This window comes from Hesperophylax consimilis, chromosome 8 (genome assembly GCF_061612785.1).
Source record: "Hesperophylax consimilis isolate HC1 chromosome 8, BYU_Hcon_1.0, whole genome shotgun sequence".
In the NCBI taxonomy this organism is placed as follows: Eukaryota; Metazoa; Arthropoda; class Insecta; order Trichoptera; family Limnephilidae; genus Hesperophylax; species Hesperophylax consimilis.
The window spans coordinates 26,066,218-26,080,329 of record NC_142843.1 but is presented as its reverse complement, the minus strand read 5'-3'; the positions used below and the strand labels follow the sequence as shown (position 1 = coordinate 26,080,329).

Sequence of the window (14,112 nt, the reverse complement as noted above, 5' to 3'; positions counted from 1 at the left end):
AAAAGAGTACTAGAGTGCTAATATTACAAAAATGGCATTATTGATGTTGTTGAAGCTGAAAACGATTTTTTATTTTTTTTAGAAAATTCGACTTTTTGTATGAAGATTTTCAAGAAATTTCAGTTTGGCCGTGCGCCGCTGTTAAAGTTCCCGTGAGCACTTAAGCCACATGCCCATTATACTATCTCCCATTTTACCTCATTCCTTTAACAGTAACCCGGTCCCTTTTATAAAGTTCACCAGGGTTGTCATTGGATATATGGCTATGTCTTCTGATTCTACAATGTGTCTTCCCAGGTATCTGAGCCTTATTCCCAACAGAGCGGGACATTGGCACCACAGGTAAATTGGAGACTCTACATCCTCTTCACATTTCCTGCATCTGGGCTCGACTCCCAACAACTGCACGTGTCTCCTGAGATGGCAGATGTGTCCTGTTAGTAGTCCTACCAGTTCCCTCAGTGAGTTTCTGTCCATATTGAGTAGTTACCTGGTCGCCAAGGCAGCCTAGACAGACAAGACCCAAGGGTCTGGTCCACTTATGAGTACTTTGGATTGCCTCATTCCGGCTGCCCTTTCCCATTCCTCCCAATGCCGGGATTTGACCCACCTTTCAATATGTTTTTTGTGTGGCAAGCTGCTATTCCTACGGCTGGCTTGGATCCGGTCTTTGAAATTTGATGGAATTAATTTGAGATGTTTCACAATTAATTCATTTTAAGACACTCTCAGCATCGCCCCGGTGAAAGAACATCATTCAGAATTGAAACATTGCTTGAAATGGGTTAAGCCATGTTTGGTGACCAGATTTGAGTAGCCAGGTACTTCCCTACCATCCTCTTTCCCATCGCCTTCCCCTCCCCATTACCTTCAGCTTCACTACATACCCTAATTAGGAATGCCATAGTCTCAATGGCTCCACATGATTGGGACTCATATTATTGGGACATAAAAATTTTAAATGTTTAATACTTTTTTTACACCGACACAACCAACACAACCAATATTACTAAAATATTTTTTTATTTAATTTTACAACATACATTCTTATTTTGGATACCTACCTAACAATAAAATGATTAATAAGACATGTGTAATGCTTTTGTAGATTTTTTCTAAAGTAAATTCAATAAGCACGGACAAAAAAGTAATTTGAAACATTTGAGGACGAATTATCTAGCATTCCAAACTTGTTTATTTAGAAACATACATGTAATTATATACAAGAAACTAATAGTTCATCCCTAATTATATAGTAGTGTTGTTGTGTTTTTCTGGGAATTTGTTAGAAATCATTAATCATTGTCAACACAAGGATGTATCACTCAACTTCTCGAAGCAAGCAAAACAAACAATCTTGATAAGAGGTTTTCCCCTGTGCAAGCCACTGAACTTGACAGCTATTATAAATACTCTTACGGCACAGAAGTTGAATCACTTGTGAAGATTAATTCAGTTTTTGCGGTGAAATTAAAGCACTTTCCAATATGGGCGCAACTAGTTCAATTCGACGGTGCATTCTTTTTTTTTCTTTGTTTCTATTCAGTTATTGTAATGCAGGTATGGAAATTAACATTAAAAATAAATTGTATACATTATTGACCCCTCAGGTTAATTTGTTCTGTTTTGTGAACAAACAGCTAGTACCCGTAGAGTCAATCTTTTCGATTTTTTGAACAACTCAAATGGCCTCATAGAATCGTTGTGCTCCCTTAGTCATAGTTAGAAATATGAGCTAAACGGTGTTAAAAAGAGATAACACCAGGCTTTATATTCAAATACAGAAGTTAAATGTACACCTCTATCAAACCGAAGGTTCCAATCACAATTTGAGAAAAATATTGTGATTTTTTTGTTAATTATTTTTATATGAAATAACAAAAAACTGAGGTAGCTGTAATGTTTAGAATACATTTGTATATTTTAAAATATGTGTTTTTTTATCAGTAATATTAGATTAAATTTTTAATATTTTATATAATTATATGTATTTCTATTACCATATTTAGAAATAGCGAAATTATTTGGATTATTTATTATTATATTCAGGTTGTGAGAAGCAGAAATACACATAAATTCTCCGACTTTCTGACAGCTTCTTTAAGAAATATAATGTCAGATGCTTGAAGGGTTATTAAATCAAAACCAGAATTTCCTCCGAAATCATAAGATTTGTAAGTGGGTACTTAAACACCTACCTAATTAATTATTGACCATATAATATTTTATGTAAGATTTTTTATTTCAAATAAGGAATAAAATTACACAATTTCTCCAAAGACAACTCACTCTCTCAATGACAATTCTATTTTCAATCGTTCTTCAGGCTAGTAGGTACCATAATATTGAAAAGCTCAGTCGAAAAGTTAATCACCTATTCAAAGATGTTCAAAGTTACCCATGTAGTCAAAGGAAGGCTTGCTTCAATATTAAAGTGTTATTAATTACAAACAAATTTACAGACAAATGAAATGCCAATGCCGGTCGAGCTAAGACAGAACAAATTTCAAGTGTAAACAAACAAGAAGCACACAAACAATTGTTTTAATAATACTAAGGCATCTTTGGTTTTTACTCCTTCGACTTAACTTTGCATAATTTAAATCGTTATAGGAAATGATTACTAAATTTAGTTGCTATTATATTAGGTATAAGGTACACAGTTAGGGCATGTTATTACTACAAAATGAGTAATGTAATACAAAGTTATTGTTTTATTTCATGTTATTTAAATTCTTGACGGCGTTTGCAGAACACTTAAAGTGTCCAAATGTCATCACGAAGAGTATGTGGGGGGGCCGTTCCACTCCCGATGGCGATGAATTGAGAACTCCTGTTGAATATGTCATCATTGAACATACAGTGACACCTGAGTGCCTTACCGTCACGGCCTGCTCTGATAGAGCTGCCAGTATACAGGACTATCACATCAATATTAAAAAATTCCCTGATATTGGTTACAAGTAAGTCAAACAATAAACCAAAATAAGTCCTCAATATTAATCCTATTCATTTAACACGGTCAAAAGAATTTAAATGCAATAAAGAATTATAAAAACTTTGCAATTTTTTAAATTCTCATTCGAAAAGACAATATATAAATTAAATAAAAATTCAGGAACAACTTTTTCTTTTTATCTTATTTTGAAGGTTATATTCATCAATGTAATATATCATTGAAGAAGAAGATAATATTAATAAATCTAAAGGAAACATGAAACATTACAAGACACAGAAAAATAAAAAGTTAACAGGAGATCCTGGGTTCAATTCCTAGTTGTGACCGTTATTTTTTTTTACTTTTTCATGTTTCATTTATATTTATTAGTATTAAATTCTTCTTCAATGATAAATAAAAATTATTTTCCCTCCATTATTTTCACTGTCAAAGCAAATGAAGAAAAAATAATTTCAAATATGGAATATCGATTCAGAGATAGATAAATAATATGGTTTTAGATAGTAACTGAAAATAATAGGAGATTAAATACACATAAGTATCCATAATTTTGTTATGCACTGCATGCAGTAATTATTTTTTAATTTTCAGTTTCCTGATTGGCAGCGATGGTAATGTCTATGAAGGAGTTGGTTGGCACAAAGCTGGAACACATTCCCGTAGTTGGAACTCCAAAGGTTTAGGAATTGCCTTCATTGGAGACTTTTCAGGTAAATTTTCTAGAATATTAATAAGTTGATTGCAATTCAATGAATCATAGTAAAATATTTATCAGCTAAAAGTTTATAGTACTTGGCACGGTTCTTAAATGTAATTTTTTAACCCTTTCTTCTTAACCTGTGTTGATTTGAAATATGTAATTTTTTTTTCCAAAGTTGAGTATCATGCAATAAGGAAGTTGAGTCCATTTTTTTTATCAATGTTCGCATTCAAACTTAATTACTGGTATTTTTTTTTTTTTTTAAGTTTGTTTTCATAATTAAATTAATTCTCAAAGTTTAAATTTTATTAAGCCCGCCAAAACGAGCGGAATCCGAGCGGTAAGAGGCGGGGTGTGGTGTGACGTCATTCGAACTGTGAAAACCACGTCGCTTAAGCATTTTGTATGGAAAATTTTTTAATTCTTCAACAAGGAATTCCAGTAATTTTTTTACCAATGTTAACCGTCTATTAGAATTGATGTTATTAAAAAAAAAAGAAAATTGATTAAGATTTCATAGTTAAATTAATATTTTAAGTTAGAATATTTGCTTTTCCCGCCCGGTACGGTACTTGTACGGTATTGCCGTCGCTACTTGTTGACGTTCCCCGCGCGAATTCAGGACCACCGCGCAGAAAAGTAAAGACCAAAAGTAAAATAACGGTTTACAGCCCAGTTCACTGTGAGACTTTTCTGGGCAGCCGGCGGCCTGAAGTGTATCACATGCTATGTGACATGTATAATAATAAAAACTTCGAAGTTATGCAATAAACAACATATTATTATAAAGCACTATACGAATATGTATCTTTAGAAATCCATTTCATATAATAATAACAACAAATACGTACATATATTTGACAAACCCAAATAAACCTTTGGCCTATACACCTCTCTCATCTAAACCGACCATCTCTCATGTAATAGAAAGAGATGCACCATAGGTGATCCGTTGTACGTACAAGTCACGACACATGTGACGTCAGAATTCTTTAGACCAAACGTGGAGCGTATACAGTCTATTGCTATTGAATGCTTTTTCAAGAACGTTTAACTAATTCTAAGAATAATAATATAGAAATATATTTATATATTTAGAATCGATATTTTTTGATCTACATGAACATATTTTTTATAACTCAAAATATTTTTCACTCAACTTCCTTATTGTTGTTGTTTGTTTTAAGGGTTTATAAACCTTCCTTGGCAATACGATTTCTCCATCGTTGCAATAACCTTTGTTAACCTTTGTTTTTTTTTTTTTTTTTTTTTTTTTTTTTTTAAATACAAATAAAAATAAACTAAATATTAAATAGTACCCATTTTGGAACAAATCACCACCCCTAGGATGCTGAATATCGATACAAAAAAGTATATAATTAAAATATTTGAAAAATGTTATAAATCCACAGAAATTCATGTGTGTGAGATACACAATCATTAAATAAAGTTATTTAAATGTGAACTGCTTATTTAAAAATATGATGTCAAAGGTCATTCGTAAAATTATTCACAAAAATGCTAATCTAAAATAATAAACAAAAATAAATCGATTAAATTGTTATAATTCATACAATAGGGTATTATTGCTCTTTTTTTAGTCTCAAAAAAATTACAATAATGCAGGAATTTTTATGTTGAAGAATGAATGAACTTTCTATAACGTTTTACAATGTGCTAATTTCAATTTGCCGCCAAAATGACGTGTTCAATTTTATTTGTGAATTCGGCAACGTTAACATCATGCTGGGCAACGTAGGTGACAGCCACCACCAACTAGTGGCGTTTTCTACATCATAATGATGTTATAGCCAGTTGGAACCGTTTCAGAATGTACGGTTTTACAAATAAAAATGTATGAAAAAAAATTACACATTTTTAATATAATGATTAGAATCAAAAAAATAATCTTAAAATATTCCAGACATTTTTAAAGGTATTCATAGTTTTGAAAATAACCATTTGACACAGAACTTCGGCACCCATTCTTATCTATTGAAGAAATTAGACAGAAAACAAGATGGTTTTATAATTTGGCTCATTTTAAACAAAAGTTCTTCCAGCTTTTGCTTTAATTGTAACAATAATGAGAAATAGTAATATGATGCAACTCTTTCTTCATTATTTTAGACAAACTTCCCCCCCAGAAGGCTATAGACGTGGCCCAAGCATTTTTCAAATGTGGAGTAGGATATGGAGCACTCACCGCAAACTATAAACTGATTGGTCATCGCCAGGCCATTCAAACACAGAGTCCAGGCAACGCGCTGTACAATCAAATCATCACCTGGCCGCACTTCACACAAGATCCTTGAATACTTCACAATCATTGCACATATATTAAGCACTATATTTCAGTTAGTAAAAGAACCTCCTTGGTCTAAGTGAAATTCTCTTCTTTACATGTGCAGGGACATCCCTAGAGTGGCGTGCGAAAAAATGCAACAAAAATGTTAAACATCCTTAATTTCATATAACTAATAAAAAATATATTTAACCTTCCGTGGACAAAAGGCCAATATTTAACCTCCACACAACAATCGATATATACATAATATCCCAAAGAAAGAAAATTAAAAAATAAATGAATGACTTGCTTTACAATCAGTGGCGGCTGGTGACTTTAGGGTGTTCTGATTGCTAATATTACAAAAAATGGCATTATTGATGTTGTTGTAGCTGAAAACGATTGCAGTTTGGCCATGCGTCGCACGAATTTCCTAAAAATCTTCATACAAAAATCTAATTTTTTTTTTAAATAAAAAATCATTTTCAGCTACAACATTAATAATGCCATTTTTGTTATATTAGCACTCTAGAACACCCAAAAGTCACGAGCCGTCACTGTTTACAATGTGATTGTTTTTACTTTGGTATACATATTCCTAAATAATAACAACCGAGGAAGACATGGTTCGACCAAGTGAATCAAATAGTTGAGTCGGATTTTGTCAAGAATCAGGATAATAGAAGAGTATTTAATTAATTAAATATTATTAATTGTATTTCTAAAATATTTTAAGTTCAAAATTAATATTTATAAAATTCAATTAAATAAAAGATATGTTTGGTAACTATTATTTTTTTATCGTGCTTATAGTGGATTTTTTCTAAAATTAATTCACTGGGCACAAATGAAAATGTTTTCCAAGCCTCTAATGTGCAAAATGACATAAATTTTTAGAAAGATATTATGAAACTATAAAATTTTGATATGTTATAATATGTGTATTAGAGTGTTATTCTGAGAATTTGCTTAAAATACTATCAAGACAAGGATGTAACACTCATCTCTGAGCAAGCAAAACATACAATACAAGATCAAAACAGGTTTTCCCCTATCCCCAACCGCAGCAGTAATAAGCCACTGAACTTGATAAGTCTAGTTATAAATACTCTTACAGCACAGAAGGCCGAATCATTTGTGAACATTACTTCAGTTAATGCAGTGGAATTTTTACGCTTTTTCAAGATGGGCGCAATTAGTTCATTTCAAGGGAGTTTCCTTTTGTTTTCCTTGTTCCTAATCAGTTATTGTAATGCAGGTATGGAAATTAACTTACAATATTAAATCTTCATTTTATGTAGTAGGAAATGCTTTATACGATATTGCATTAATGTTATTTTTTGTTGGTGTTGTTTTGGCGTAATAATAAGCTACACAACACTATTTTTTAAATAAAATTTAGAAGATATATTACACATATACGGACAGATTTTAGTATTTGAACAATTTAGAACATATTATTAGTCGAGTTGTTTAAAATCAAAAGCTGAAGATTTTCGTCATTTATTTTGTTAAATAATTAATGAGTGAAAAAGTTTTGTATGATTTGGAAGATATTTATTAGTAAGAAAACAAGTGATATAGTAATTCTGGAGAGGTTGTACGTGCGTTAACAATAATGTATCGATGAGAGAACTTCTTTCTCACATGTCTGAAAATGAAAAAGACAGAAGATACTAAAACAATGACCTCTGGGACTACTATAAAAGTATAACAATAATAACGATTGGATTATTTGTATAGCGCCGTTTTCATCACCTCAAGGACGATTAGTATGTATAATAGATTCAAATTTATAATTGATTGTGATAAAATGTCAAATAAAAACTTAACGTTATATATCTCCCAAAAACAAAAACAAAAGATTTTTCTCTTGTTAAATGTTTTGGACTCAATAATTATTACCAGTAGAATGTTTTTATTATTATCAGAAATGCTCTGAATGTTGAGTTACCTTCGGTAAATAAACTTAATTTTACTTACTGAATGCATAAATATTGATAACAGAGATCAACCAATCGGTTCAAATTTTAAAATATTTCCGATAAGGTATCGGAGAGTTTCAAACAAAATGTCAGGGGCCATTTGAACAAAACAACAAATGCACATATGTAATAAATGTTTACACATAATAATATAATGTGGATTTTATTGAAAGTAAGAACTTTGTGGCATGACTTTGTAAATACAATAGAAAAAAGTACAATATGGCATGGAAGCGTACCAACTGTCGCCAAAGCTACGACCAAACTGCATGAACTATCAAAGCAGCAGAATTACTAAATAAATAGAGTGAACAGGCTATTTTAAGTAGTGAAGTTTACTCAAGGACAGCAGGGTCTTTGTAATTTGACGGTTGCGCACCCAGGCCTGTACTCTAGTCAGCCTTGCTACTATAATAATGATTTCAACGTAGCGCATTTTTAACATTCCATAAATCAAAGTAATATTTTTATTTGTTGTATACATATGCATAGGTAAATAATCAATATTGGAATTGAACTATTGTATCAATTTTTCATGGCGTAGATACTAGATATTATATTATCGAAGAAAGCAAACACTTTGTGGCTTGATATTATACAAAATGAAAAAGTTTTTTGTTTTAAACCACTTTATTTTATTATATACGTCGACCGGTTTCGGTTGTTCCCAACCTTCTTCAAGACAATAAATAAATAAAATAAAGTGGTTTAAAACAAAAAACTTTTTCATTTTGTACTAGATATTGTGTTGCTTGGAAAGACTAAATACAGTAGGGAATTCTCTTCACACCAAAAAATCACTTATTATTAATTATTCACATGTAGAAACACTTCAGACACAAGAATACATAGTTTTTATAATTTTCAAAAATCATTTATGAAAGTTATAATGACTTTAAAAACAGGCGCGAACGAAATATTTCAATGCAGCTAAAAACGCCCGGTGATTGATCAAGCGTTCAAGGGCGAACGATGACGTCACTGTTGACCGGCCCGAGTAGATCCTGCAAACCGATGGCGGCGGCGGCGGCAAAGGTGTGACGTAGCACTTGTGACGTAGCGGTCAAAATGGCGCATGACCGTTTTCAGAGCCGAAATAGCACGCAATTTTTAAAACAACTACAAAAAATTGAAAATGCATTTAAAAAAAAAGAAAAAAAGAGGCACACAATAAAATAATTATCTCTATTGAAATAAATTATTTACAAAATGCACGAGAATTCCCTATTATTTATTTGCAGAATGTCCAAATATTATCACAAAGAGGATGTGGGGTGGGCGTTCTAATGCAGACGTGGATTACATGATAATTCCTGTTGAATACGTCATCATTGAACATACGGTAACTCCTGAATGCCATACCATCACGGCCTGCTCCGAAAGAGTTGCCAATATTCAACATTATCACATCAATACTAGTAAATACCATGACATTAGTTACAAGTAAGTATCAATAACAGATAAACTCTTTAATGGCCCTCAATACATTCATGGTAACGGACGAAATTAGACAGAATTAACCAAGAATACCGTGTAAAGAAATTCACTACGAAGTGTATAGGAAAATGGTAGATATGTAAGTTCCTTTGCGTAAAAATCTCTCCGGGATGTCAAAAGATACAACACAATATTGTTTGTTCCTATCCTATTATTACCTCATATCTTCTGCGCGTGCTGATGGGATTCTAACTGACTAATTCTAAAAACAGATACGTGAGTCGTCGACTTACAAAACTCACTCGGGAATTTTTCATAAATCCGTACATGTCACGAAAAACTGTTTGGAACACAAAAATTGAATATAAAAAGAAAATACCTTTTATGCTAAATATCAACATAATTATACATCATTATTTTGATATTTAGTGAAAAATATTAATAATTTATTTATTTTCAAATCAGTTTAAGCACTTTTTGTGAATGTATCAAAACCAGCAGAAATTTCCAGATCGGGTTTTGCAAATCGACGACTCATGAATTAACATCACATTTTCGTAATACAGTATAGTCTCATCAACCCGAACAATTAAAAACTAAACCTGTTCATTTTAATGAATTTTCAGATTACTGGAATATTTGAGAAAATTTTTTAGAACCCTTTAACTTAAAATTTTATTCTTTTTAATTTTCAAATCGGTTACTGTGGATTTACCAATAGTATATTCCCTCGCTAACTTCGTACAACTCTCCACTAAGGCCAGATATTTCAGCTGCTTTTAAGCTTGGATTGGTTGGAATGCTTAGCATGTAAATTCATATATAGGTTGTAAATATAAGTACATTCAATACTACAGGTTTTGACTATGATTTTAAGAGAGGAACGTGTTTTGTTTTCAAAACATGTACCTTCTAGTATCACGATGTTTCAATATGTTAACTACCACAGTTTATTTTTATGTGGGTTTACAAGTTGATTTTTGATTAGCATGGTGCTATAAGCGAGGATACTAATTGTAATTGTAAATAGTATCTGTTTTGCTGGAGTCAATGCACTTTTCATGAAATTATGAAGAGTAAGTAACCGCTGAAAACAAACTATTCTTGCATCAGAACTTTTAAAATCCCTCTTATACTTTAACAGACTGTTTTAGATTGATACTCAGTATATTAATTGATAAAGGTTAATTTCTTTGTCAAGTAATATCGTCATTTCTCATCGCTCGATGAATCATCGAAGTCCATACTAATAAAAGTAGGCAATTTATGTAAATTTCGATAAAATTAGTAGTTAGTTAACGTCTTGCGTTTTCCAACGACCCACCCTGCCCCCGTCACACGGTGCACATAGGGGCGAATTATCAATTTACGATGCCAAAAATATTTTTATTTCATATTCTGATCAGAAATGCTTGTGAGGAGAGAGTACCCAAGAAAATCTTTCAAAAAATACCTAATTAGGGTTAGTTGGAGTCAGGTTCTCGTAGCATTCTAATTTTTTTTTTTGATATTTCATACAAATTATTTCTGTATTTTGAACTAGTGAAATTGGTAAATATAACATATAATTATGATTACACTGTAAAATGATGATAACTTGTAAATCTTTTCATATTTCAACGTTTTAGTAGTACCTTTCTCTAAATCCTCATTTACTTTAGAATGGGATCACCAAGACTACCTGAAAGGAATGCGCTCAATTTAACAATGGGACATTTAACTTTTTTTTATTACTAATAAGATATATTTTCAAACAAGTAAGAAAATTATGAGGAACTCGGTGGAGCTTTTTATAAAACTCTAGCTAAAGTAAACATTTCAATATATTTTTTTAAGAAAAAATAGTATTTCATAAAACATAAATTATATCTATCTTACGTTTTAAACTGTTATGTTAAAAATAATTACTGATTAGAGTAGATAGCTGACGCTTCCATATCCATGTTGAAAACTTATTTTAAAATAGGCATAATAGGACGAGCGTAGTTAACCCATCAATGAATCAGACGCAACTAAGCAATACTGGCCGCTCGAAAAATAACTCAATTGTGCGTCCATGCGCAGGCTATTGGGTTATGTTCACAAAATAAATTCTCACGGTTCATTTTGAACTGGTTTATAGAGAATGTTTCAAAGGTATTTATGATTGGTTTGAAGACAGGCTTTTACCAATTTTTGGCGTTGTAATTTCCATTGGCCATCCTTACGTGCGGTGGTTCAGATTATAGAGGGTTCTGATTACAGAGACTATAATGTGTTTTGAGTGTACATAATATAAATATTTAAATCGTGTAAAAAAAGAAAGTAAAAACAGAATTGACTGAATTTTAATGTTTATTTTTCAGTTTCCTGATTGGCAGTGATGGAAATGTCTACGAAGGAGTAGGCTGGCATAAAGTTGGGGCACACGCCAAAGGGTGGAACACTAAAGGATTGGGAATTGCATTCATTGGAGATTTCTCAGGTAGGTTTTATGTAATATATCCAGTACACAAAATCATCAAAAGCAACTTAGCGGCGTTGTTGTCTACGCCGTACCTCATCTAGGTGCAAAAAGGGACACGGATTGTGGAGACAAATTTAAAGAAGGACAATTGTTCAAAATATGACACAAGATACACGCAACAATATTATCGGAAGGCAAACATGGAAAGGAACTATGTAAGAGATATGACTTCTCTAGACGGGCGCTCAGGTCTAAATGTTTCACCAGTTCGCCGCTCCAGCTGATGGGGACTATGTGTCATTTCGGTTTTGCAAGCTGGTAGACCTTGCCAGTATCTGAAAATTAATTACGCGAGAGCAGTTCCTACAGCGTGAAAAACACTCAAAAATTCATTTGGGTGAAAAACGCTGTGAAACCCAATCATTTATTTTAAAGCTGTTATTAGCTTTAAATTGTATACAGAATATTGAATGATCTGTTGTTGAAAGCCATTCATATATTTTTTAATTTATACTATAATTGGCATAGATCATCGCCATCTATACTAATCTATTGAAGGAATTATGTACTTAAATACACAGAAAACCAAATGGCTTTTAAATCTTACAACTTTATTATTTCAGAAAAACTACCTCCCCAAAAGGCCTTAGATGCGGCTAAAGCATTGTTTAGTTGCGGAGTCGAAGCGGGAGAACTCAAAGCAAACTACAAACTGATCGGCCATCGCCAGGTTATTGCAACACTGAGTCCAGGCACCTCGCTGTACCATCAAATTACCACCTGGCCACACTTCACGCAAGATCCTTGAATACTTCACTATTATTAAATGATGTACTATAATTTCTAAAATACCCTAACGCTTTAAGTTTTTATTTAATGAAATAAAAGATATGCTTTCGTAACATACTTTTTTATTTAGTGTTTTTCAATAGAATACGAAACCCTGTCAGTAATCCGCCTCTCAATTATCTGTCAAGTACTACAATCCGCTGTAAATTTTTCTAGTCTGTAGAACATTCATACTCAACCTGCGGCCCGCGGGCCGCATGCGGCCCGCCAAGCTATTTTGTGCGGCCCTCAATACATTTAATATCAGGAACATGGTTTACAAAATCTGGCATTCTATATCACGTTAATTTGGATTAATTGCGACTTTGACGTACAGACATTGAAACCGAAGAGGATAGTCGTTGTCGTGTCAACATCAGATCTGGTATAAGAGTGTTGCTACTGCACACGCTAGATCTATCTCCAAAAACAAAGATATGACAGATAAAATAAATATGCGCGCAAATAATTTTGCTCGTGGCACAACATACATTTTTGACAGCTCCAAAGTTAAATGAGTCACATTCACAGCGTTGCCAAAAAAACGGGGGTGGTGGGTTTCATGATATTTTTTGTCATACCAGTATCAGTAAAAAATCTAAAATTCGAAAAAATTTGGAATTCCGTAGCTTCCCCCCCCCCCCCCCCATGGATTCAGAGAAGTTCTGTAACAACCCCCCCCCCCCATGGATTTCAAATATATGTTGTGGGGAATATGTGGGCAGAATTACTGCAACTGAAATTCGGCTACATTAGGCTACTTAATGTTTGAAAAACGGCGACATTAGGCCAAGATCCGTTGGCAACACTGACCAGTATAGTGTTGCGGCCCGCGTAGCTTTACAAACATATGAATGTGGCCCGCAGAAGAAAAAGGTTGAGTATCATTGCTGTAGAATATAATCAAGCTTTATAATTCGCCGGTGATCGCATGTCAAATTCAGTAGTCTGCGGCAAGCCTAGACTCGAGTGCCAAGTTTTGTACACCGGCGGGTATGTTACTCTTACACACTCAGTTAGTATACCACCTTCTAGCTTGCTCTCGATGACCATTTTACCAGTCACCAGGGTTAATTATTGTTATTTTAGGACATTTCAGTTAGTCCTTTGTGTATTCCAGCAACTGTCGCGTGTATTTCTCTTTGTTTAGTTCTGCCACATTTTTCTTTGAATAAGTTTATAAAGTAAAATGACAGTTTAAACCAAAAAACTGAAATTTACGAAAGATAGATAGATAGCAGTGTTTGTTTTTACGAAACACAAAATTTTTTTTTTGTGGATATTTTAAACATATGCTCAATAATAAGCCGCTTTAACTTATTGGACACTTGCCAGGTTTTGGGATTGCAGATTAGTGAGAGATCACTGTAATTTTTTACTAAACATCTGAATTCTAAAGCCGCGTACTCATCTGCGAGCTGTAACCATGACTGTCACCGTTAACAAAAACCATATTGTGTACGTTGGCTC

At 32.8% G+C, this 14,112-nt stretch overlaps 2 protein-coding genes across 2 annotated transcripts; both read left to right on the top strand.

Moving 5' to 3' along the window:
- Window positions 1-1,426: 1,426 nt before the first annotated feature.
- Window positions 1,427-6,172, top strand: LOC149421801 (peptidoglycan-recognition protein 2-like). Its single transcript, XM_089634026.1, has 4 exons — window positions 1,427-1,560; window positions 2,753-2,963; window positions 3,551-3,669; window positions 5,790-6,172. Exons 1-4 carry the CDS (start codon window positions 1,488-1,490, stop codon window positions 5,972-5,974), a joined length of 588 nt encoding a protein of 195 aa, XP_089490152.1. The 5' UTR covers window positions 1,427-1,487; the 3' UTR covers window positions 5,975-6,172.
- An 875-nt stretch (window positions 6,173-7,047) lies between these two features.
- On the top strand, window positions 7,048-12,716 carry LOC149421800 (peptidoglycan-recognition protein 2-like). Its single transcript, XM_089634027.1, has 4 exons — window positions 7,048-7,204; window positions 9,173-9,374; window positions 11,714-11,832; window positions 12,438-12,716. The coding sequence occupies exons 1-4, from the start codon at window positions 7,132-7,134 to the stop codon at window positions 12,620-12,622; spliced, it is 579 nt and encodes a 192-aa protein (XP_089490153.1). The 5' UTR covers window positions 7,048-7,131; the 3' UTR covers window positions 12,623-12,716.
- Window positions 12,717-14,112: the final 1,396 nt, after the last annotated feature.